This window comes from Symphalangus syndactylus, chromosome 20, assembly GCF_028878055.3.
Source record: "Symphalangus syndactylus isolate Jambi chromosome 20, NHGRI_mSymSyn1-v2.1_pri, whole genome shotgun sequence".
NCBI classification, from domain to species: Eukaryota; Metazoa; Chordata; class Mammalia; order Primates; family Hylobatidae; genus Symphalangus; species Symphalangus syndactylus.
The window spans coordinates 29992018-30018407 of NC_072442.2; the positions used below are offsets into that span (position 1 = coordinate 29992018).

Here is a 26390-nt window from a genome sequence, read left to right on the forward strand (position 1 = left end):
GTGCACCCACCGACCTGTTAACAAGGTGTTACCCTCGCGAAGTGGAAGAGGAGGAGGGCCTTTGCTTGCTTTCTAACACTTCTGTACTTGTTTGGTGTTGAAAAATTTAAAACTCCCATCTCTCAGTAACAATGGATAGCTGATCACATCTTGTGTGGGCTAAAGGAAAAAAAATGGGTGAAGACACACAAGGAAGCTTTGCCCAAAATCCATGGGAGAAAAGCCTGACTCGGGGGCACATAGTACAGGAGTAAAAACATCGCCCCAAGATCTGTGCGGCAGAGATCTAACTGCTGCACACAAACATTACATAGCAGCCAGTAGGAAAAGCACATGATGAAATACCTCGGAAAGAGCATGGTATACAACTTACGGGAGAGCAGACACGTCTGAGAGGCAAAGCAAAGCCACCATCTGGAGGGTTCAGGGGAAGGTGCCGCTCCACATGGTCTCTCCGAACAACCTCACCTGACAGAACTCCTCCTACTCGAGGCTCCTTTACTGTCCAGAAGCAGCAGCCATCTGAGGAAAGGACTTAAAAGGTCACTTAATCTGTCATTTCTCGTATGGATAAACTGAGGCCCAGAGAGATGAAGTCACTTGCCCAAGATCTCACATTGTGTAAAAGGCAGATAGGCCCATTCTAGACACCCATAGGATCTCAGGTCCTGCCTGGGTCAACTATGGCCACGGCGATGCAGGTCCATCCTGCTTCCACTGGACAGTGGTTCTGGGAGGTAGGGTTACCTCCCTGCAGTCCACCACAGTGGACACCCGCAGCCAAGTGAGCGTGCTATGTCTAATTCCTGCCTGGAAAGAGGGGACAGATGCCATGACTTCCTGGCCTCCTCTGTCCCCCCCAGGACCCCTCCTGATGCTGGTGGTGTCTTTTGGTCCAACCTCTCTCACATGTACAGGGAACTATTCCTTCAGGGTGCCAATCTCTGCAGTCTGAGCTACCTGGAGGAGACTTCTCTCCAGGCCAAACTTCAGGGTCAGGCAGAGAGGGGTCCAGCTCTAATATCCTCCAAGCCAGACCAGCTGCCCCAAAGAAACCCCCAAGGACCTATCCCCACCCCCTGGGCCAGGTTTCTGGAGATCTTGCTGGGTTTTAGGTCCCTCCTAAAGCTTGACAAAGGGAAGTCCCTTTCCCTGCAGACCTGGATCGGGCTGTCCCATGGGGGCACTGGCAGGACCTTGGCACTCCTCCCCCTTCGTGTGAGCCAAGTTGTCCTGTTGGCCCTTTGGGGGCTCTCTAGCTTTCTAAACAACAGGAGGGCTAAGGCACTAAGTCAGGACAGCCAGGGAGAAAATACAACTTTGCTTCTAGCCTCCAAGGCGCCAGGCCAGTCTGGACAAAGCAGAGGCCACACCGACCCACAAAGACCTGGGCACCCCAGAGGGATTCCTGAGGCAGGACTAGGGCAGGCTGGAATCTGGGCCCTGCACCACACTGACCACTCAACACACCCAGGGACCCTGCTCCCTCCTCTGACTCTGAGTCTTCTTCTGTGGGCATGGCCCTACGCAATTTCTTAGGAAACATACAGGGAGAAGAACAGGGATGAGCTGGGGGTCTTAACTACCGCCCAGCCAAGTACAAGTTTAGAAAAGGTATATGTGCAGTTTACTGTCTGGTCCAGGTACACAGTCTCATTAAAAAGTTGAGCAGGCCAGGCACAGTGGCTCACATCTGTAATCCCAGGACTTTGGGAGGCTGAGGCAGGAGCATCACTTGAGCCCAGGAGTTCAAGATCAGCCTGGGGCTACATAGAGAGATCCTGTGTCTACAAAAAAATTAAATATATATATTTAATTTAAATACATAAAATTTATATATATTATAAATATATATAAATTTATATATATATATATAGCCAGGTGTGGTGGTGCACACATCTGCAGTCCCAGCTACTTGGGAGGTAAGGCGGGACGACTGCTTGAGCCCAGGACATTGAGGCTGCAATGAGCCGGGATTGCACCACTGCACTCCAGCCTGGGCAATAGAGCGAGACCCTGTCTCAAAATATATAAATAAATAAATAACCGTTGAAGAAAAAGACTGCTTTTATTGTATTTTAAAAGACACTTTGGCAACATTCATTAAAATCCAGCCTAGCAAGTTCACTTCTAGGGTTTTTTCCCTGTAGAAATACACAGGTGCACAAAGATGTTCTTGGTAGCAGTGTTTGTAACCATGGAAATATAGGTCATTAAGGGGAAAGAGCAGGTTCCTGAACCAAATGTCTGGCCTGATCTCATGTGTACAAAAGAGACAACATGCAGAGGAATGCGAGGGCTAGAAAATGTCCAGAAAGATGAGCAGGCTTCAGGGAAATGGGATGCAGCAATTTTCTTTCACTTTATCTCCTTTGTTTCATTTTACCCCCTACAATAAACATATCTCTCCTAATAAAACCAATGGTTCCTTTGAGAAGATGAAAACGTTCCAGTGGTGACAGTCACAAAACAACGTGAATGTGTTTAATGTCACTGAACTGTAAACTTAGAAATGATTAAAATGGTAAATTATGTTATATGTATTTCACCACAGTTTTAAAAAATAAAAATAATAAAATCAAAACAAAGCAGAGCGAATGACTCACCAGGCTCCCTGGGGAAATAACTGATTCTTCTTAGAAGTGGGGTTAGTAAAAAACAGAGGGAGCTGAAGCATACTGTAGTGTCATAAAGCAAAGGAAGTGCTACACACACACACACACCCCAAACAAAACTGAAGGATGGGGCATGTCACAGGATGCAGGAACAAACCTGCAAGAACTCCCAATGGCCAAAGCTGGAAGAACTTGAGAAACAAAATAAATCATGTAGTATTGGATTAGAACCCAAAGTGTAAAAGAAAAAGACATGAGCCTACACTGATATAAATGACTGAACAAATAAATAAATGGAGGAGAAAAGACAATTCTTTCCTACAGAAAAGTTCCAAAGAATCTGTGTAGATATACTGCCAGAGGAGATGGAACTTAACCCACCTACCCCCCATACCCCCAATCCTAAGGGAGGGCTCACTTCCAAAAAACAAAGTAGTGTCAAGGTCATGAAAAATAAGGAAAGACTGAGAAACTGTCACAGAGCAGAGGAAACTGGGGAGACATGATAAATCAAAATAATGTAAACCATGTGGTGCCCTGGATTGATCCTAGAGAAGAGAGAGGACAGTAAAGGAAAAACTGGTGAAACCTAAATAGTCTGCAGTTGCGTTCATAGTAATATACCAGTGTCTTTCCTCAGTTTTGACAAAGGCACCCTGGTCACAACAACGTTAATGACGGGGAAACTGGGTGAGGGGTACATACGAGAACTCTCTGTACATCCCTGCAACTTTTCTGTAAATCTAAAATTATTCCGAAGTAAAAAGTTTATTTAAGAAAATAAAAAATGGTTTAGAACAGTGGTCCCAAACTTTTTGGCACCAGGAACTGGTTTCATGGAAGATAATTTTTCCAGGGACAGGGAGCGGGGGATGGTTTCCAGAGGATTAAAGTGCATTACATTTATCACGTACTTTATTTCTATAACATTATAATATATAATGAAATAATTATACAACTCACCATAATGTAGAATCAGTGAGAGCCCTCAGCTTGTTTTCCTACAACTAGACAGTCCAATCTGGGGATGATGGGAGACAGTGACAGATCTTCAGGCATTAGATTCTCACAAGGAGCACATAACCTAGATCCCTCGCGTGTGCAGTTCACAACAGGGTTTGTGCTCCTGTGATAATCTAATGCCGCTGCTGATCTGACAGCTGGTGGAGCTCAGGCGGTAATGGGAATGGGGGGCAGCTGTAAACATGCTCCTCCTGCTGGGTGGCCCAGTTCCTAAGAGGCCAAGTGGACCAGTATCTGTCAGTGGCCTGGAGGATGGGTCCCCTGTTTTAGATGACAACCCACTTATGCCTAGTGTTCCATTGTCGGAATGCTAAGCACATGGGAGTTATTTATATCCTACTGCTCAAGGTCATTGCCAAGGTCTGACTGCAAAAATTCCAAAAACTGCAACCTCCAGCATAAATGGGTTAAGAAGTCAAAAGATTCTCTGACAGACATGGGTTTTTAATGCTGTTTGGAACTTTGGCTTCTGAATACTGCACCTATTTTTGACGGGCAGAACTTATAGAGCCAATTCCCACTGAAAGCACACAGAATCCATCAGGGCCAGGGCAGGGGTCAGGGGCAGCAATGGGTATCCAGTCAGAGTCCAAAGAACTGTCTGGGTTAAGAAACAGAATAAAATAGACCCACACCCCTGGGGCCAGCCCTTGCAGCCCAAGCCCTGGAAAGCTGCTCTAACTCAGGGTTCCCCCCATCACTAGGCTTCCACACATGTACAAGGAGAAACTCCCAGAGGTAGAACTGAACCAAGGTAGCCCTCTCCCCAGTCTGTAGGAGCTGAAGCTGGGTTTACTAAAGGAAATAGCCTTTTCTTTCTAGGCTTTAGAATACTCTGGCTACAGCCCAGGAACTGACATGAGATTTGGGAGGAAGAAAAAGAGAAATCCTGAGAAGGGGTTTCTGGAGAGTCTAGGGAAGATGGAATGACAGCAGCTAATGGTTCCTTGTGGTTCTTAAAGCCCAGGAAGAAAGCTGCCAGGCCCAGGTACCTCCAGCAAGCTCCTGCAGCCCAGTCCGCCCTCCTTCTGCTCCCCATCCACTCCAGCCTCACTTCCTCCCGGCCCTGCTGGTGAGGACACCCTTGGTACCAATTGGGGGGACGGAAGGAGGACACTTGGCCCAGCTCTGTCAGGCTGGTGTGCCGCCCTCTCTGTCCTAAGCTCTGGGCTGACTCCCGCTGTCTCTCTTGATTCAGAAAACTGCCTCTAGTCAGCCGTTCCCAGCCTTCCTTCACTCCCCAGGAGGCTGTTGAGAGCTGCCCTGTGTGCAGGCCTCTCTAGCTGCCTCGGCTGGGTCTGGCTCTTACCTGGGATTAACAGCAGCTGAGGGTAAGAGAGAGGTGGGAAATTGTTAATTTTTCCTCCTCCACCCCCGCACTTGACTTTCACAACTGCCTGTGCCAGCAAGCAGCACATGGGTTATTCCCATTTCACAAAAGGAGGAGACTGAAGCTTTGGAAGGTGAAAGGGCTTGGCCAGGTGCCTGAATCCAGGCATTCCAAGAAGAAGGAGAGAGAAGTGGTTGAGACCGAGGACTCACAGTCAGGTGTGGAGGGGCACCTGGCTCTGCTCCTCTGTGGCTCTAGGACCCTGGTGAGTTTCTATACCCATTGAGTGCCAGCTTCCTCAACTGTGAGATGGGGAAAATGGTCTCTATTAAGTAGGGTGTTGGGTTAATTAAGTAACACATCAGTGTACCCACCATGACACGCCAGATGTGCTCTGTGTCAACTTTGAGGCAAAAGAACCCAGAGGCTCTCAGGGGCCCCAGGACCCCACTGTGGCCACCAGTGCAGCTCAATAACCAGACAGCAGAGGCCTCCCAGGAAAGGGCTGCTTGGGCTCCTGGCAGCACAAGCCCTTCATGAATGAAAAGGACGTTGGCATGGGAAGAGGTGAGTGCTACTGCATCCAAGAAATCTTTGGGGCACTTGCCTTAGCCTTCCTGGAGAGGGCCATCTCCCCTGGGGGCACCAGCTCTCCCAGGGCTCATGGCAGGTGACTCATGGAGGTGACTCATGGCAGCAGGCATAGCTGGGAAGGGGGTTCTTTGGGGCTATGATCCCTACACCGGCCTCTCTTGCCGGGCTTAACTGAAAGCCAGAGCTAAGAGTAACCTGTGTCACCACCCACTTGGGGCCAAACCCTGGGCTATTGGAGACATCTACCATGTCATGATGAAATCTACTTATTCAGTAAATAAATAGGTATTTATTTTTATATCTGTTGCAACCAAGCAACTGCCATATTGGGCCCAATACTCAATGGGGATTTTGTGGCAAACAAACCCAAACAGCAAGGCCGTGTCTCATGGTGCTCGCATCCCAGGGGGAGCAGACAGACCACAGACAACAAATCAGTTAGGTCACTCCAGAAAGTGGTCGGTGTCATTGAGAAAATAAACTCAGGTGCACAGGCGAGAATGATGGGCAGGGGGTGATCTTTAGATCACATCACCAGGGACGACTGCCTGGAGGTGGTGACAACACTCAACACCAGAAAAATATTCACGGGATAAGTCATGGGCAGAGCACTCCAGGGAAGGGGGGAGCGAGTGCAAAGGTTAGAGTCTACTGAGCAAAGGAGAAGGTGAGCAAGCAGAGGCAAGAGAGGCCAGATCAAGGAAGGCATCTGGCGTTTATCCTGAAGGAAACAGGAAGCACTGAAAAAGGATGGGATCTAAGTCACCTTTCTAGGTGAGCACCCTGGCTGCTGGGTGGAAAATGGAATGCAAGGGGCGAGGTGCCGCTGCAGAGATTCTGCAGGAGGTGACAGTGGCCTGGACCATGGTGCTGGAGGTAGGGAGGGAGAGAGGCAGGCGGGTCTGCAGTGTGCCTTGGGGGAGAGCTACAGGGCCTTGCCCACACAGGTAAGAGCAAGGAAAGAAGTTATAGCACATTTTAATTTGGACTGGCCATGTTCTAAGTGCTTGATAATCATGAGGCTTGTGACTACCTTACAGGACAGTCCAGATAGAAATTTTTAAAAGATTTCCATATTGCGGAGAGGAAGGAAAAAAAAAAAGACCTTAATGATCCTAGATTTTCTGAGTGTTAGGAGTATGTATGTGATTTCTTTCCTTCTCTGTTTCCAAAGTATCTATATATAATGAATTCATGCTACTTTCTACGCAGCAGCAAAAGCCAATATTTTTAATTTTAGGATAGAAGTAGGGGATTTATGAGATCTGACTGGGTGAAACATGCCTGCCAAGTAGGACTAATCTGCACTCCATGAGAGCTGACCTGCACCCCTGGCACCTGGCACAGTACACACTCCGGGTACGCTGGTTGGTTGGTGGGCTGGCTGGCAGGTGGGTAGGTTGCACAGGCAGGAAGAGAGAACAATGGAAGGAAGACAGCATATTGTAGCAGTCAGAAGACTAAACTAAATTCAGACTCTTATTTCCAAATTCCAAGCTATCATTTACTAGCTGTGTGATTTTAAACAACTTAACCATTCTGTGCTTTAATTTCAAGTATAAAATGGCAACAATGATAGTAATTTCCTTATAGGAAATCATGAGAAGTGAGATTATCTGTCTTACAAAACACAGAAACGTTTAACACAGTGTCTGCCACACAGCCAATGCTTCCAGATATGTTGGCTGTTGTAAGTATGATGAACAAATCAATGCCCAGCGTGGGGCTGCCCTAGTTCATCAGGCAATAGCATCCAGGGCACTCGTTGGAGCCATATGTACCCTGGATCCCTCCTGGCTGCTGCTGTCCCTCCCCATCCTCCTTCTCAAGAGTAGAGAGCATCAACCCTTAGTCTTAGCTACGGGGAAGCTAGCCCTCGGGTTTGTGTGTGTTCCCTCTGCTTGGCCCCTCATGCCTATCCCTGTGCTGAGCCCCAGCTTGCATACCTGCACCACCTCCGGCCTCACGTTGAAAGTGTACAGCCAGTCGCTGAAGCGGGGGTAGCTGTTGAGCTCTGGGGTCCTCTCACCGGGAGCCACGCTCAGCTTGCACTGCCTCTGCTTACAAATGTAACGGACCAGCTTCGCCTGCAGAAAAGTCCGAAAAAGAAAAGCCTGTGTTCATCTGTGGCCCAACCATATGGCAGGCCCAAGCACACTACAGAGGAGCTCAGGCAGACACAAGCAATGTGATGAGGGAAGGGGCTGGCTCTCCTCTCTGCTGTTTGCAGGGGAGGGGAAAGGGTGGAGAAGGGTCTAGGAGAACAGGCAGAGGCTGGTGGCCACCCATGAGGCCCCTGCCCTACCCAAGGAGGCTGACACTGCCCACCTCAGGACATGAGCATCATGGGCAACACTGGTCAGAACAGACAGCTGGGTTAAATATAAGGCAGCCTTCCTACCAGCCAGGCCAACATGGCAAAACCCTGTCTCTACCAGAAATACAATAATTAGCCGAGTATGGTGGCACATGCCTGTAGTCCTAGCTACTTGGGAGGCTAAGGTGGGAGGATTGCTTGAGCCCAGGAGGTCAAGGCTGCAGTGAGCCATCATCACACCGGCGAACTCCAGCCTGGGTGACAGAACAAGACCCTGTCTTGGGAAAAAAAGAAGGCTTTCCTGCCAGGGTGGGGTCAGGGAGTTGGTAATTGCTAATATGGAAGACCTGCTGGTTTGAGGAGAATGGGTAACCTCCCGCCTAGGATGCTTCCAGGGAAGAATCCAACTGCCTGGGTTGGGATCCAAGGGCTCAGTCACACCCTAGCTCTGTGACCTTGGACAAGTTACTTAACCCCCTATAAAAGTCTCCATCTTGTCAAAGGTCTCCATCTTGTCCTCCAGAAAAATGGGGATAATAGAAGCTGACTCTCAGAGAGACAGAAGAAATGACGCGTTTGGCACACGGTGAGTACCGCAAGTGTAGCCATGACCACTGAGCAGCAGCAATATTGGCCAGGGTCCTGGACTCGGATTCCCAGTAGGCTTTCAGGGATCCACACCCTGAAATGTATGCAAATTTCAGATATGCAAGTCTGTGTATTTTCTAGAGTTATTGTCCAAAGCTTTCAAAAGACTCGCAAATGGCTAAAACTTCAAATAAGATAAGCTTACACAAGGACAGCCTGACTTGGGTCAACCTGACAAACACTCAGCTCTGACTGGGTGCCCAGCACTGGACTGGGGAACATGGGATACAGAGAAGCACAAGGAGGGCATGGCCCAGGTCTGATGAAAAATAAGGGACTCGCATTCCAAACAGAGGCCAGTTAGGCTCGACAGATGGAAACGAGCTCACCGCCAGAAGACCAGGGAGCTGCCTGGCTTGGCTACGGCCAAGTGACCCAGGGTCCCAGGGAGAACTCCTGAAATATTGCTAAGACTCTGGTGGCCTCCTAATGGTGACTTCCAAGCGTCCCCCCAAAATAAGTACCACCTTCACAGTCTCTTACAGGAACCTGCCTTCTGGAGACACTTCTCAACCCTGCTGTCCCTCATGGTTTTGGTGTTAATTCGTTCCTTTTCCTTTCATAATATAGGTTGTGCATTTTGAATCCAAAAACCCAAAATCCGAAACGCTTCCAAAGACCCAGAATCTGAACCTCTCCAAAATCTAAAACAATTTGAGCACTGACATGATGCTCCAAAGAAATGCTCACTGGAGCATTTTGGATTTTGAACTTTTGGGTTTGGGATGCTTAGCCATTAAGTACAATACGAATATTCCAGAATTCTAAAAAATCAAAAATCCAAAACACTTTGGACCTCAAGCATTTCAAACAAGGGATACTCAGCCTGTATCTCAGTATATTTTTCTTTTTTTTTCTTTTTTTTGAGATGGTCACCAAGGCTGGCAGGCTGCGGTGCAGTGGCATGATCTTGGCTCACTGCAACCTCCGCCTCCTGGGTTCAAGTGATTCTTGTGCCTCAGCCTCCCAAGTAGTTGGAACTATAGGCGCATGCCACCATAAAGGGCTAATTTTGGTATTTTTAGTAGAGACGAGTTTTCGCCATGTTGGCCAGGCTGGTCTCCAACTTCTGACCTCAGATGATCTGCCCACTTCCGCCTCCCAAAGTGTTGGGATTACAGGCGTGAGCCAGCACTTTGGGATGCTAAGGTGGGCAGATCACTTGATCTGAGTATAAAACAAAACACTTAGGATCACTGCACCAGGACCTTAGTACATTTTTCTAAAGAGCAAGGACTCTTGTTAACAGTCACAATATTTTACAAAGAAAAAAAAATGATGAATTAATAATTTTTAATTTCATATATCTAGAAAGGCTCCAAATTTCCAATTAGAATAAAAGCTTATAACCAGTTTGGGGCCATAGACCCTTTTGGAAGTCTAAGGAGGCCCATGATCTCTTTCAAAGAACAATACTTTCATTTATTTCTTTTTTTATCTTTTTTTTTTTTTTTTTTTTTTGAGATGGGGTCTTGCTGTGTTGCCTAGGCTGGTCTTGAACTCCTGGGCTCAAGCAATCCTCCCATCTCAGCTTCTCAAAGTCCTGGGATTACAGGCGTGAGCCATCGCACCTGGACAGAACAAGGCTTTGAAATGTATAAAACGACACACTTAGAATTACAAAGGAAATCAATTCTATTTGAACACATTTATCAAATTACTGAAAACTGTGATAGACGGCCAGTCATGGTGGCTCACGCCTGTAATCCCAGCACTTTGGGACGCCAAGGCAGATGGATCACCTAAAGTCAGAGGTTCGAGACCAGCCCGGCCAATATGGTGAAATGCTGTCTCTACTAAAAATACAAAAATTAGCCAGGCATGGTGGCACACGCCTGTAATCCCAGCTACTCGGGAGGCTGAGGCAGGAGAATCACTTGAACCCAGGAGGCAGAGGTTGCAGTAAGTGAAGATCGTGCCACTGCACCCCAGCCTGCCAGCCTTGGTGATCGCCTCAAATAAAAAGAAAAAAAAGAAAAATATATTGAGATACAGGCTGAGTATCCCTTGTCTGATTGCACTTCAGCCTGGGTGACAGAGCAAGACTCTGTCTCAAAAAAAAAAAAAAAAAACAAAAAAAAAACCTGTGATAGAATCATAAAAGCTTCTTTATTAAAGTATTAAACATCCAACAGTGCATCTAATAACTGCTATAACTTTAAAGTTGTGACAAGTGTAAACTGCTTTTTCAGATCGCTCCACAACTGATTCTTACTGGTGACCGAGTCACAGGTGTTTGCTAAGATAACTGTGCCTCATTGCCTACAACCAAGTGGAACGACATGCTAAATTCCAGTTAAGGTTAATAAAAATAAAAGTGCAATTTTCTTCCCCATCTACGTTCATGGGTGGACACCCTGAATTCTATCCACAGACCCCAGGTCAAGAACTCCTGTGGCTAGAGAGATGTGAGCATGAAAATGAGACCCATAATAATGAAACCACTGCTGCCACATCAGCGTTTTTGAAATTTCCCCCAAAAAACTAGTTTGGCCCCAGGCTCACCAACAATCTGACAGAGCCAGATTCAACCCCCGTGGGGTTACTTACCCCTCTCCCATGGCCCCTGCTCCCTTCAGGGTGCTAGGGGCTCAGTGGCAAGTGCAGACAGCTGCTGGAGAGGGAGCACTGAGTCAGAATCAAAATAATTCCACACTCTCAACTGCACAGTTTTGATGTCTGGTGAAACCACAGACCCAGAGGCTGATCCCCTGACATTCCTGCACCCCATGCCCCTCAGGCACCCAGAGCAGACCCTGCTAATCAAACACACTGCTGAGGCTCAGGACTCTGAGTCTACTTGCTGTCCTATTATGGAACCTAAGCCCTGGGGAGCACTTACACAGCATGAAGCTCACAACCGTAGACACACAAGTGAGCTTTGATCCTACAGGTCTAAGTGGAGGCACTCATGTGCCCTCTCCTGGCTTACCCCACTCTGATCCATCCCGCCCAGTGAGACCAGAGGCAAATTCCAAAACCAGGGCCCCAACTTCCCCCAGCTCCCCAGCTCCATTCCATAGCCCCTGGCCTTGCCCACCAGGCACACACTCACCCAGCAGCTATTCCTCCAATACCTGTTGGAGTTTCCTACCCAGGCCAAGTCAGAGTCCGCCTCTCCCCTTCCTGGTGTGTCGTGTGTGACTCTTTCAGAGCCCTGATCATGGAGTTACTATCATACTACAGTTAACAGCTTCTGCCTTGGTCTCCCCCAATAGACATGAGCTCCCAGGCTTCTGAGTTGAACACATCTGGGTTCAAATCCACCATATACTAGGCTGCACTGCCCCAAGGAAGATAATTAATTTTTCTGAGTCTCAGTTCACCCACCTGTAAACAGGAATGATGATACCTAGCTCATATTCAACTACAGCATGGAGACCTCCAAAAGACTAGGTTAGATCCCCCTATAATTACACATCAGGGCAGGACCGTATTTCCCTCATATCCCCAGTTCCTACTACAGCACCTGGCGGCACATAACATGTGCTCAGGAGTGCCAGAGGAAGAAAATGTGGGGTTCTTATCTCTATGTTTCTCACAGCCAGCCCTTCCCTCCATTCCACGTGGCTCTGAAACCACCAGTTCAAAGGGCTAACCAGAGACAGGACTATAAATCAAACAGCTGTGCAAACTCAAAACCACTCTTTTCCACATTAACTGGAGAGGTCGGGCTGCTGGCGCTAAAGGCAGCAGCACTAGAGCCCTTCTGTCATTGGCACATGGCCTTCAAGGGTCCTGCGTCTGGGAGTGATTCATAATATATGCCATTTGCACAAGACTTTGGCCACCACAGGCCAACATCGAGATGAGCCCACCTGGCCTTAGCCTGAGCCAGCGTTTGGGCCTTCCCCAGTCCAGCCTCCCCACAACCTACCTGCCCTTTTCAGCTTTGAGGCACTGGGTCCCCTGCTAAGCAAGCTCTTCCCAGTGACTCTCCGCCTACAAGGATCAGCTCAGACACCACTTCCTCCAGGAAGCCTTCCTCAAGCCCTCCAGCCCCCTGCCCAGATCACATATCGCAGTTCTGATTTTTCACACTTGTCTGCTTCCCTCTTCAGGCTGGAAACTCTGGGAGGTGGGGTCCAGCTGGTGTTCTTGGTCACCAACAGACCTCAGGAGCCAGCACAGCACCCAGCACATGGGCTGCTTTTTTTCTTTTTTCATAATAGTGATGGGGTCTTGTCATGCTGCCCAGGCTGGTCTCTAACTCCTAGGCCCAAGTGATCCTCTTGTGTTAGTTCCCCAAAGTGCTGGGATTAAAGGCATGAGCCACCACACCTGGCCTGGTTTGCTATTTTAAAACCTTTGTTGAAAGGAGGAACACACAAACACACAACACATTGCACACAAAGTTTATCAAATGGCAGCGAAAAACAAACACCAACTGGGCAAGTGATGAGACAGGGGTCTGAACATCTCAAAAGCCAGGGCAGCTTCCCTAGAAGAGGAGCAAGTGGTTTCTTTTTTCAAAGGCCGGTAGAGATCCCCGCTAGACAGCCCAAAGCAGGCCCATGGGTAGGACTGCGCAGAACTTGAAGTGATTCTTCCCTGCACCCAGATAACCCATAAACCTGGCTAGCTGTGCCTGAGACAAGGAAAAGGGAAGACATGCAGTGCAACACGACCCAGCTACTGGCAGGTCTGGTGTCCTGCAGCTGCTATCTCCCAGAACTTGTCAAGAAACAACCTCTGCAGATTTGGGTTCTGCTGATGGAGCAAAACTTCTCTGGTTGACAAAGGATGGAGGTGGCCTGCAGGCAGCCACTCCCGTCAGAGTGAAATGAAGCTGCTCTCACTTCTTGGAAAGTTGGTTGCAGTCACAGAAGCGCCAAGGGGCTACTTTCCCAGACAAACCACAGTGGGGCCTGCCAGCCCAGCCCTGGGGGCCTAAAAGGGGACCTTTCATTGGTAGCGTCATTTTCTCTTAACCACAAAACCGCAAGATATAAATTTGCCGGAATAGACAAGCACCTGGGGTTTCAGGGATGGGACCAGCAGCAAGAAGGAAAGAGTCATTAGGTCTCTGGCCACAGGGGAGGCCCTGGGCTGGAACCAACATCTCTCGCGCTCCAATATTCTTTTGCTTCAAGAATGTACTATGGGCCCACCCCAGCCCTGACCAGAGTCTGACTTACAGAAAGAGAACAGTATCAGGTCAGCCACAAACAGTTGGTGGGTGCTACCGATACTACAGCAGGCGCTCACTAAGTATCTGGGGCTGAAGGAGCTCAGCTCTAACCCCAGCTCTAACATCTAAAAATCAAAGATTGGGGAAATCCCCCTTGGCTCAGCTTCAGTCTTACCACCTATAAAAAGAGTATCATTTTATGGAGGTTGAGGCCAAGTGAGTTGCCGTATACAAAGTGCTTGGAACAAGCAAAAAACAAACCACGGGTCCTATTATTCTACCACTGGTTATTCCAGCCGTACCTAGGAGTCGGTGCGGCTCCATGAAGGACATCTCTAGCCCTAAAGTCCCTTGACACCACTCCCTTGGGTGAACATAGCCATGGGATCTAACCTGTGAGCCTCACCTTCCCTACCTGTAAAATGGGGTTGATCTACCTCAAAAGGCTGTTGTGAAGGCTTACATGAGAAAAAGATGAACGCAAAATGCTCAGCAAAACATGTGGAACACAGAAAACACTCTTGCGGCGGCAGCGGACATGGGTGGTGTTCCTCTCAGGCGAAGCCCTCAGGTTCTCTCTTATTGCCTCCCTAGGCAATACAGAAGATATGGGTGGGAATCTGCCCCTGTCAGAGATGGGACTAAGGAAGACCCTGAAATCTGGTCTTGACTTCAGGACAATGCTGGAGGAACCTGAGAATCAGATATATTTCTTCTAAAGGCTAGAGGTCCAAGACCTGTACCCACCCAGCTGACTCCAGGGAACCCAATCCTATCCTCCTTTGAGTGCTCACCTCCAACCTCAGCACCAGAGGATGTGACGGGAATGAAATGACATCGGCTCCACTTGCCCAAAGGAACATCTGCACCCGTAACCTGGCATCCTGATCAGCCTCAGTGTCATCTGCCACCCCAGCTGCTCTGGTATGACTCTGGCACAGGCCTCCCAAATGGAGGCTCCACGAGTATCACTTGGATGGTGGTGAGGCTCGTCAGACATCCCTGGAGAGTGTGGGCCTGGTTGAGCAGATACTGTGGCAAGGAGAAGCACATGCCACTGAGGAAAGAGACTTCTTCAGGTAAAGGACACAGCCCCCAGAACTGCAGGGACCCCCAGGAACATGGAGGCCTCACACCCCTACCCTGCAGGTCCTTTCCTTGTCATCCTTCCTTTACACTGTGCCCCAACCTGCCTCTCCATAGCTGGTGCCCCATAGCACGGGTCCTGGACCCATCCTCCATGGTGTGTCATGGCTGTCCCAGGCAACCCACCCGTGGGCCAGTCTGATTTGGGAGGCTGGGTTCCTCTGTGGCCACAGAACCAACCATCCCTTGGAGGCTGCCACAGTGGAGCTGGAGCAATAGCTGCCTTGCCTCTAAAAGCGAGACCATTTAGCACCAGCTAAAATGGTAGTCTAGACAGAAAGCTCCCACGGGCTTCCACAGGGTGTGTGGACAGGGACGGGCCAGCCATTGTGCTGGACTGGCTGGAAGTGCAGCAGTGACAGGCAGATGACCCATGTCTCCTGTTTACCACCAGCAACTGTTCTGACTGGTCAGAGGCCATGCCTACCATTAGTTAGTGGTCCCATCCCCCCTGCGAGAAGCTTGGGTTTAGCAGCCAGGAGGCTCTACCCCTCGCACCGTCACACATCAGCTGTGTGGCAGGATCTAGATCACGTCATCTTAGTCTCCTTCTCTGTAAAGCAGAGAAAATATAATACATGTCCCATAGCACTGCTGAGAATTTGCTGCAGACTCATGTATGCAAAGTGTTTAGTCCAATGTCCGGAATATATAAAGTGCTCACTAAATAGAACTCTGTTAGTGTTACTCCTGCGCAGCCTGCAGAATGACCTCAAAAAGGAGGAGCATGAAGACTTTTGGCAGGTGCCGTTTGGATTATACCCCACCCAGGCTTTTTTGCACCTTTGCAAAAAACACCTCTTTCCAGACAACTGACTTTGCAAACAAAGTCAGCTCCACCCTAAAATTGCAGGGCCTGAGATGGGGAGGGCTCTTCTGTGGGCAACTCTCAAACCCATGATCTTGGCTATGTTAGCAGCCAGATGCCAAGGCCTATTACAGGTTGTCACCCTAACCCTGACTTTGGTCGTTGGCTGCCACAGGACCCTCTCAGTGGCCCAGGTCTTCATGTCTCAGAAGCAGGGCAGGGGTTAAATCTGTTGTGACAGATGTCACAGATGTTAACATATAAATGAGCAAATGAATCCGAGGCACAGGCTAACACGGACACCAGTTTCCCATGTATAGTAGCAGGCTCCCTCAGTTACAGAATCATGTCAATACTCATTTGTCAACCTAGTGGTGTTAACAATCTTTTCCTTATGTATGGTACCATATCACTTCCTCTACCTGGATTGTCAATGAAAATTCCAGAGGCTAGGAATTAGAGTAGATCCTTGATAGCACAAGGGTGACTGATGTCCCAATCTTCACACACAACCCCAAAGCTGGCAATATCCCTAAAGCACATCATTCCCTCCACAAAATACAGTCATGTGTAACTGAAAACACTACAGACCCTTCCAGACTTCTGATGGGATGTACTGTGTATTCAACATTTAGTAAAGAAAAACAAAGCTACATTGGGATGTGGGTGCTGAGCAGCACACTGGGCTCACTCACTGGCTCAGGGATGCTCACCTGCATGCCTGCCATTGAGTCCAGCCTCAGCCAAATGACAAGTCACTGCTCATCCTTTACCGTCACTCACAAATCATGAAACCACGCATGTGAAACCCACAAGACTTAAAGGTATACTTCATCATTCCCATCTTACAATGAAGAAACCAAGGCACCAGCCTTTGTAACTTTCTTGAATCCTGTGGTTAAAGAAGGGATTCCAACCTCAATCTAATGCTCTCTATGCACCTCTCGAAATAATGACTCCTGCAACCCACACCCTGAGCTGTCTTGACTGGTACAAGCAGGATGGCAGCGGGCAGGGTCTACCTCTTTTGCGATCCAAAGCCCAAAATCCAGCCACGCCTAGACTGTTCCAGGCAGTGAATCCTGTGAATAAGAGCCACCAACTATGCACCCACACCCTCTAAATGTATCCAGCCACCCAACTGGGCCACCACCTCTGGTCCTGACTTGCAATAACCTACCCTCTGGGCTGTACCCCACCCCTGGCTCTAAGCCAGCATTAAATTCATTAAAACTAGCCATCATCCTGCCTATAACCTGAGGCCATCCCTTTTAAGAAGATCCTAGCATGCTTTACAGAGTGACAGGAAGCAACTGGACAGCCACTCCACTCATCCATCACTTGCCTCTTGTTTTATTTAGTCCTCCTGTGGCAGGTGCAGTTGTGGACCAGCTTCCAGCTCACCAGCACCCATAAGACCCTGACTCCTTCCTCCTCAGTAGGCAGCACCAGACTCTTACATGGTGCCCACAGCAGTCTTTGCTCCTGCCAAGTCCCTGACTATACCATCCCGAACTTCACGATGCCACCAAAGCCCTGGCAACTTACTCCAGCCTTCACTCCAGTGGTCCCTGAAGCTGCTGCTCCTCCTCCACTATTGACCTGTTCTGTCCATGCCTCAGGGAAGCTCCCCTTACATCTTCCACTTCCTTCCCAAAGCTGGAGTGCATTTCTGGGGACTTCCCGCCAACCCAGCCAGCTAAGTAGTCTAGCCTGGCTGCCATGGCCAACTTGTTGCAAAATGATTTCTGAGAATGTAAGGAGGCCTCTGGAGATTGTGATGCAGCTGACAGTTCCACGCACAGGCACGCAGTGACCACAGCACCCAGCTCCGAGGGCACCAGAGGCAGCCCTTGGCTCCCGGCACTGCCCAGCCCTCAAGGGCACCCACGGGTGCTGACATTCATGGGCACAGGGCAGAGCAGGAGAGGCACACAGGGAAAGTGGGGCAAGGAGAGGAGAAGGTACAAATGACCTGAATCCTTGAGCTGGGCATTTCGCAACAGCAGCCCTCTCCCGGCCCGGCCCGTACCCGCACTCTCCTGGGGAAGCTGCCAGGATTTTACATTTGTGTAGAGACAACCTCCCCGCCAAGCCTCCCACCAGCAATCCTGCCTTGACGTCAAACTCGGAGTCGGGGAACTTCAAACACAAACAAACAAGTCTAACCCAGACCACAAGTGGAGACGTTCCCAAGGAGGCCAGGGGTGAGAACGGCCACAGCTGGGAACTCAGAGCCTCCTGCCCTTCCCTAAGCTCCACTGGGAATGCAGTCTGAGGACCTGACAACAGACTGTAGATGGGAGATTCAACCCCAGGCTGAGACAAAACGAGCTCACTTGTCTAAGAGTATGACTGACTGCCTTTGGCTGGTGCAGCAGTGGGCGCAGGAGACCCCGTATGGAAACACTGATGAGTTAGCTCCTCTGTGCAACTAAGCACCCACCTTAGATAAATCACATAAATCACCTGTTCCCACTGCTCCAGTACTAAGCACGAGCAGTCAGGGAAAGAAGACTGTGGTCAAATATGGGTTAAAAGCACCCATGATGCTTCCTGGGAAATGCAGAGCTTGAGCTGGGCCAAGGTGAATGATGGCCAAGGGCCCGAGTTTTCTCAGCAACAACTGCTAGGCCATTTCATGCGCCACGGAGGTTGTGAGATGCAGCAGAACCGAAGAGGAAGGCATTTCCCTGACCTAACAGCCTAATACAGCTTCCATCTATAAAGCCAAGGTGAGTCAAAACACTGCTCTTCAGAAAGCAATTATTTGAAAAGTCAGAAAATGATCTGTCTTGATCTGCCTTTCAAGTTTTCCTTCCTGCCTCAATTGATACAACCCCCCAGTATCTCAAGTGCTGTTAGTATCAGTAGTCCTTAGGGGCTGTGGGGACCAACAGGACTAAATCATGAGAAAGAAAGACACCCACTTTACCCCTTAACTCCCGTGTGCCTGAAGTAATTGAATAAGGGCAACAAAGAACTTCTGCCCATCATCCAGTCATTCAACAACCAAACCTCTTCCCGATGCCAGGCACTGTTGGACTCTAAGGACAACGGTCGTAAGCGGCAGGGGTCCATAATTTTCAGGAACCCACACAAGTTGGGGGAACAGATGTGTCCGCACAGACACCTGACCAAGGGCTAGGAAAGGCAAAGCAACAGATAGCAGGTCTGAGCGTCCGTGACACAGCAGCCCCGCTCCTTGGTGCTTCTGCTGGAGGCTGAGGGGAGTGCTGGCCCAGGTGTCAGGAGCCACAGATGTGGTGTTGCTCACAGACCAGACACTTCATCAACACGGCCTGTGTCCCAGTTCAAACACACACTCCATGTGTTTGTCTGAAGGTCACCAGGCCCACAGGGCACAGCCACAAACTAGTTTATCCCCTCAGCTCAACCCCTCAATCACAACAGGTAATCCTGGAGTATTCCTGACATTGCAAACTGAAAGGGACCTGGGTGTGAATTACCAAGCAGGGCCCTAGGGAACAAGGCAGAGGCTGCACCTAATGGCAAAGATAGATTTCTGCCAATGGGCCAAACCCCTTACCTATCCTTAAGGCCTGTTCCCTGGGGAGCCACCAGAAGGGAGGGATGGGGAAGGCAAGGCACCTTAAACTCTGACCTATATGCACCAACTATGAGAAGGAGACTGTGCCCGACGCTGGAAAGATAGGGCTTTCTTTCCAGGGACGTGACTGTTGGCTTAGCAACTCAGGCCATCACAGAAAAGGACAAAGGGCTGGACAGGGGCAAGGGGTAATGACAGATGAGTGCCCCGGACACCAGGGATCAATGAATGCAGTGTGAACTCCCCCAGAAGGATGAGGGGAGCCCGAACCGCCATGCCCTGTGGAGCACCATGCTCAGACTGCTCATCTCCACCTAATATCAGCTCCCAGCTTCTCCCTTGCCCACAGGACCCAGTTTTGTTCAGGGTAGCACTGTGCCCAGTGATGAACTGGTCTCAGTCAGTGGTTCGCAGCCCAGTCTTCACATCACAGCCCACGAGCCTCAACTTCAGTGAGTGTGACATAATTGATCCGGAATGGGGTCCCTGCACGGCCATCATGAAAGTCCCCACTTACAGCTTCCCTCGAAGCTGGTTACCTGTGACAGTTTTGGCTAATGAGGCATGAGGACTTGCTTGCTAGGGGACCTGCTGGGAAAGCATGGGACAGATCTTGGGGCTGCCCAACACCTCCTGCCCATTTTGAAGACGGACAGGCTGCAGTGGCCATCTCACAACCACAAGGATGGCAAGAGCTGCCTGGAAAACCAGAGACAGTATCGCTGTTCGGCTGCAAAACCAGCACATGTGTGCCACCTAACTCCAGACTCATTGTAGGAGAAACATAATGGCCTATTCCAATCATATTTTCTGTTACTTGCAACCAAAAGTAGTTCTATTAAGTCCGCACTATTCCAAATCTCCTTCTACCGCTAATGTTTCTAAGGCTGAGGCTTCCTGCTGGCTTCCAGAAAACCTACAACAGTAAAAAGAACGTATCCCTCATTCTTCTTCGAACCACATGCCATCCAAAAGCATTCTTCCAAAAGTCCTTAAATCTCGAAGAGCAGCTAATTTTTATGAAGTCCAACTTAACAATCTTTTTTTTTGTTTGTTTGTGCTTTTTATTTCCTATCTAGGAGATATTTGTCAAGCCCACATTCACAAACATGTTCTCCTGGGTTCTAGAAGTTTTATTGTTGTATCTTTTTTATTTAGGTTTTTGATCCACGTTGAGTTATTTTTTGTATTCCAGGACTGTTTTAACCACAACTGGATATATTCTTTTTAACTGGCTATTCCAATGTACTAGGCATCATGCTATACATTCTATATTATCTCACCTAATACCTACATGAATCCCGATAGGTATTTTTATTTTATTGTTTGTTTGTTTATTTATTTGAGATGGAGTTTCGTTCTTGTTGCCCAGGCTGGGGTGCAGCAGCCTGATCTCGGCTCATTGCAACCTCCGCCTCCCAGGTTCAAGTGATTCTCCCGCCTCAGCCTCCCAAGTAGCTGCGATTACAGGTGCCCGCCACCATGCTCAGCTAATTTTTTATATTTTTAGTAGAGATGGTGTTTCACCATGTTGGCCAGGCTGGTCTCGAACTCCTGACCTCAGGCGATCTGCCGCCTCGGCCTTCCAAAGTGCTGGGATTACAGGTGTGAGCCACTGCGCCCAGCCAGGTACTATTATGAATCTCATTTTACAGCTGAGGAAACTGAGGCTGAGAGTTATATATCCTTGAAAAAGGACCCCAGCATACTGTAAACCACATGCAGTACCTTAGAGTACCTTCAAGTCTATTATGTAAGACCTGGAGTACAGACAAACATTTGCCACGAGCTAGAGATATGGAATCCTTGTTGTTCTACCCTGATTCAGTTGATGCTGAGTGTTTGGGAATACAACCCCCAGCTGCACCCCTGCACTTAGGAAGACACATGATGACTCAGTTTCCCAGAGTGCACAAGGTAAGGGTGGGGGTGAAGCAGGCTATGTAGGATCTTGCATTTGCTAGAGAAAAAGAATAGGTGGGGGAGCCCCCGCTCCTGGCAGTGAGTGGTGAGGGTTCTTCTTCCCCATTGGGTAGTCACAGGATCATCTGAGTCTACCATACGAGTGTAGATGACCACAGCAGATTGAAGATGGCCACAAAGTATATGACACTCCTCCAATCTAGAGGTCTATTTCCTCTCCCCTTGAACCTGGGTTGGTCTGTGGCTACTTTGTCCAACAGAGTACAGAGTCTCCTAGAGTCCTGACTACTGTGACGAAGAGACCACAATGAGTGGCCCTGGGCCTGCCCCTGATGGAATGGTCCCCACCCAGGGCCAGGTGCATGAGCAGGGCCTTCTTAGACCCTCCAGATCAATGGCTGGTGCCACTTTTTTTTGTTTCAGTCAGCACCAGTTCATGCAGGTCCTACAAAGTTCCATAAGGTCCTGGAATGCCACACTCAGGCATCTGCACTCAATCTTGCAGGCATGGGGCGGGAAGCAAAGGAAAAAACGTGATCAGATTTGCATTTCTGAATGATCCTCATTCTGGAAACCATAAGGGGGACAGATTGAAGTGGGTGTGGAGAAACCGAAGACAGGAAAATCAATTGAGAAGCACTGCAATTCAGCAAATGATGAGAGCAAAAGGTAATTTAGTTAGTGGCAGTGTGGGTGTAAAGGAAGGAGAAGATTCTAGAGCTGTTTTATTAGTGTTTTTACTATAAAGACATGACTTCCCTTCTTGCTTGTCCAGGGAATTTCTGGCATACCAGCATACTTTAGCAGGAAGCTGAAGCACTGAGTTTCTCCAGCAAATGAGCCGCCCAAGCAGAGCCCTGTTTGTTGTTTGATTTACTAGGACTTGGTGCTTCTCGGGGAGGGGCGCTTCAGCTGGAGATTCCACCCTCAAAGGGCACTCAGCCCACGGGCAGCCCCAGCCCAGCTGTCTCTCACTTCAGCACTGTGCCTGCCCTGTCTCCCAGACAGAGGGGAAACCTATGCTTGCCAACAGCACAAGCCACTGCTCCAACAGTACCATCTCCAACTCTTCCCCACACCCGTGGAGGTGGGTCAGACAGAAAGCAATGGGAGAGGGGCAGTGTCTGCCATCGTGGCCAGACCCCACAGGGCCCTCTCACATTGGTGTGCGCCACAGAAAGGACAGTCATGTCACTAGGGGTAATTCTGGTCTCATTTGAAACTCAGCCCTGACTTCTACCAGCTAAGGGCCCATGGGCAATTGAATGTCTGAGCCTTCACTTCCTCTGCTATAAATGAGGGGCAAAGATCAGCCTCAGAAGATCACTGTGAAGACAAAACAATATGACACAGCAGCTGGCTGACTGCGAGCTCCCAGCAAAGATTCCTTCCCATCTTCCTTCGCTGCAATCTTAATCTTAACATCAAAGCTGTGCCTTTGGCAGCTGATAGGAAAACCAGGACGGGTGACTGAGGAAGAGTGCAGAAGGCAAGCGTCCAGATGAAGGATCACGATTGTTGATCTGTTAATGAATCTGCAAGCTTCCCATGGAACAAGGAGAGCAACCGGCTGTGAAAGTAAGCTCTATGCATGAGGGCAGATCAGCACCCACACCCTTTTAACAATTCACTTGTACCAGAGGCCCAAGGAACACCTCTGGCACCAAACCACCATGCTGAGTTTCAGATGAGACCAGAATTACTCCTAGTGACATGACTGTGCATTCTTTCTGTGGCGCACACCAATGTGATGATTGTGTACCTTATGGAGACTTGGTCGCAGCACCTCACACTCAGTCACAGCATTGCAGAGTTTACAGAGCGCTCTGGCAAGACAGCACCTCATCTGATCCTCACTGCAAACCAAGGCTCAGAGGTAAAGGCACATGGCCAAGGCTACACACCATCCTATGTTGTGGCGCCAGCTTCACAACCACTGCCCACCCCAACTCCCACCCAGGAAAGCATGATTTTAAATTCATAGATTAAAACCAAGCACCCCTGAAACACTGAGTCCTACCCAGGGTCACTCCCAGCTGTGACCCCAGGGACCTCTCAGATGCCTCTCAGGGAAGAAAGTCCTGACAAGGACATCCACACGCTTTTCCTAAGCGATCTGAGAAGGTCACTGATTAGCCACAGCCATCTCCACTATATAATCTTCAAAGCTCTTTTCCTGAGGGACCATATCTGGTCAGAGGAAGGATATATGGGATGTAGGGGACACAAAAATCAGACCTGAAACCCAGGAATAAAATTGCAGCAGGGTTTAGGTGACATCAGCTCTGGGAGGGAGAAAGAAGGCAAGACCACCCTCTTTAACAAGCAATGGCTAAAGACAACGCAGTTATCCCCCTAGGCCCTGTGTACCTCAGGCAACACAGCTGTAACTGGACTCACATCACCAGCACTATCATTAGTGGGGGATGAGAAAGGGCTCAGGGGACAGGATGCTGCTGCTGTATAATCCCAGGAATGCCAGCCAGGGGCAGTATAGTGATGGACAGTCAGGTGCTGGGGCCTAGAGGCCAACAGACCAGGGTTCAAATCCCAGCTCGGCCACTGACTAGCTGCTTTAACTCAGATTATTTAACCACTCTCTGCCTCAGTTTCCTTATCTGTAAAATGGCGGAAGAGGGGGATGTCTACTGCTTCACATGAGGCCTTCTATAATAGATTAACACTCATTGTCAGCCATCTCTATCATGAAAATTCCAGTCTCTTGTACTCTTTGAAAGCAGTTAGTCTGACTTGTTTATTGCTTTAAGATTCTTAAACACATTCCTGGATGACTCCATCTACATGGCATGTCCCAAGCTACCCTGGTGTATTCCTTGAAAATGGGCAAACGCAGACAAGGCCAGGTGTGGCTGGAACGCACTCACACTGAAAGGATGGCTTTCTTGGCCCTTATTTTATTCTCAGGAGGTCAAGAGCTGGGCACACCCGAGCCAAACTGTGCAACATGAACCTCTGAGCACAGTCTGTGCAGAAGAGGAAGGCAAACCAGGATGGGTAACAAGATGTACACAGCCTGAAGAAGCAAGCCGAGGAGAGGTCTGGCCCCCAGGCTGCAAGGGGAGCTACTCTCCAGACCTGGATAGCGGTGACATGGCTGAAAAAGATACACACACACACACACACACACACACACACACGTGTGCACACATGCACCTGTCACCCTGGACAAGCTGTAGCTGAACAGAGTGGGGATGCACCTCAAAATAAAGAGAGGCGGTATGCTGCCAAGCTCCCAAGAAATCAACTGACCACCCTTATTGAAGAAATTAGACAATGACAGCTAACTCCAACAAGGGTGACCATCATGCGCTAGACACTGCTTTAAGTGCTTTATGCGCACAGTCAGCCCTGGATCTGTGGGTTCTGCATCCATAGATTCAATGGCAGATCAGAAATCTTTTTTAAAAAGAGTGGTTGCGGCTGGGCGCGGTGGCTCACACCTGGCTCCCACCTTGGGAGGCCGAGGCGGGCAGACCACGAGGTCAAGAGATCGAGACCATCCTGGCCAACATGGTGAAACCCCGTCTCTACTAAAAATACAACAATTAGCTGGGCATGGTGGTGTGCATCTGTAGTCCCAGCTACTCGGGAGGCTGAGGTAGGAGAATCGCATGAACCCGGGAGGCAGAGATTGCAGTGAGCCAAGATTATGCCACTGCACTCCAGCCTGGTGACAGAGTGATACTCCTTTTAAAAAAAAAAAAAAAAAAAAAATATGGTTGCATCTGCATCTGTACTAAGGTGACTTGAGAATCTGTGGATTTTGGTATCCTCAGGGGTTCCTGGGACCAGTCCCCTGTGGATACCAAGGGACAACTGAATTAACTCACTTAATGTTTGCAACAAACCTGTGAGAGACGCCCTAACATAACTATCCCCATTGTACAGAGGTGTAAACTGAGGATGAGGAACAGTCCCACGTCATGCGGCTAGTAAGTGGCAGAGCAAGAAACTGAACCCAGGAAGTTCAGCTGCTCAGCCCATGCTCTTAACCATGGGCTACATTACTTCCTTGAATGACTGAGACTTTGGAGGTGCCTACTGTCCATCAGGCCAATGCTGGGCATCTTGGTACAAATGTTCTCATTTATAAAAAAGGACTCAGAGGGTCAGGAAGCCAACCCAACATCACCCAGCTGGTATGTGTCAGAGCCAACTTAAACTCATAAGAGGCTGATGCCCCACGCTGCCCCTCCAGGCTTGAGGCGCTGGGTCTGACCTTCCACAGTTTGAAGGCTGACCTTTCCCACTATGCTTCACCAGCAGTGATGCAGATGGAGACATCACTGACACAGAGCACACGAATCCTGGTGAGGAGCCCCAGGGATGCTCTGCCACCTGATCAGGAGGAGGCCAGAACCTTCCAGAAAGCCTGTGGGAAAAGCAGCGCCTGGGAGAGAGTCCACCAGCTCCAACCTCTTTCCTAGCACAGTCCTCTCCTCCACAGTGGCCTGTATGCCACATCCTACCCCGTCCCACCCGCTGACAAAGAACCAGAGCGAGGGCCTCCTGCTAGTTCTCCCGTTGCAAGGGCTCTCTGTGTTTAGCTTCTGATGTAACGGCTTGAAGTGGAGATGCACGCACTCACTCTTGCATAAGACCCGATTTTGCTCACCCAAACCTCAGGGCAAGTCAGTCTCAAGTGCTGTGGGCTGGAGCACAGGGTGGCCTCACAGAGCAGCCCGTACCTGAAAGTGCTCTGCCGCACAGGACAGCACATTCCCAAGGAGGCCAGTTCTCCCACAGCCTGTTCCCAGGTGACCCAGCTACCATAACCCTCCAGGTGGAGGAGAGCTCACCCGCACCGAGAAAAACCGAGCAAACCCCACAGGGCTGTGCATCTCCTGCCCTCTGGCCTTTGCAATCGGCCCCATCTAAGGACCACGTCAACCAGTGGGGATTATTAGCAGGACCAGACCCGTCTTGAGATGTCTGAAATGCCTTTAAATTACAAAATTCTTGGATGTTCTAAGATAAGAAGGGCCTAAGGTCATCTCACAGAAATAGATGAAAAACTGATGAGGAAACTGAGGCCCAGAGAGGGACAACGACTTAGTCAATGTCACACAAAGTAGAAGGCAGTGTCAAGACGGTCTCCGGGTCTCCTGGTTCTGGTCCAGCACTCTTTCTCCCATACTGGATGGCAGAAGTCCTGGGTTCAACCTGCTGTGAGCGAGTGGTCTAGCTGGTAATGCTGGTTCCCTATTTTTATTTAACAAACAGGGACTGTTTTAAGAAGTGTATAAAATGCTAACTCATTTCA

At 49.2% G+C, this 26390-nt stretch overlaps 1 protein-coding gene across 3 annotated transcripts in view; it reads right to left on the minus strand.

The window, feature by feature from the left end:
- Positions 1 to 26390, minus strand: part of KSR1 (kinase suppressor of ras 1) — a 170693-nt gene that overhangs the window by 68312 nt on the left and 75991 nt on the right. For all 3 annotated transcript variants that reach the window (XM_063628750.1, XM_055257768.2, XM_055257769.2), the window contains exon 2: positions 7509 to 7649. In XM_063628750.1, the coding sequence (XP_063484820.1) occupies positions 7509 to 7649 (141 nt within the window). The remainder of the gene's footprint in view (positions 1 to 7508; positions 7650 to 26390) is intronic.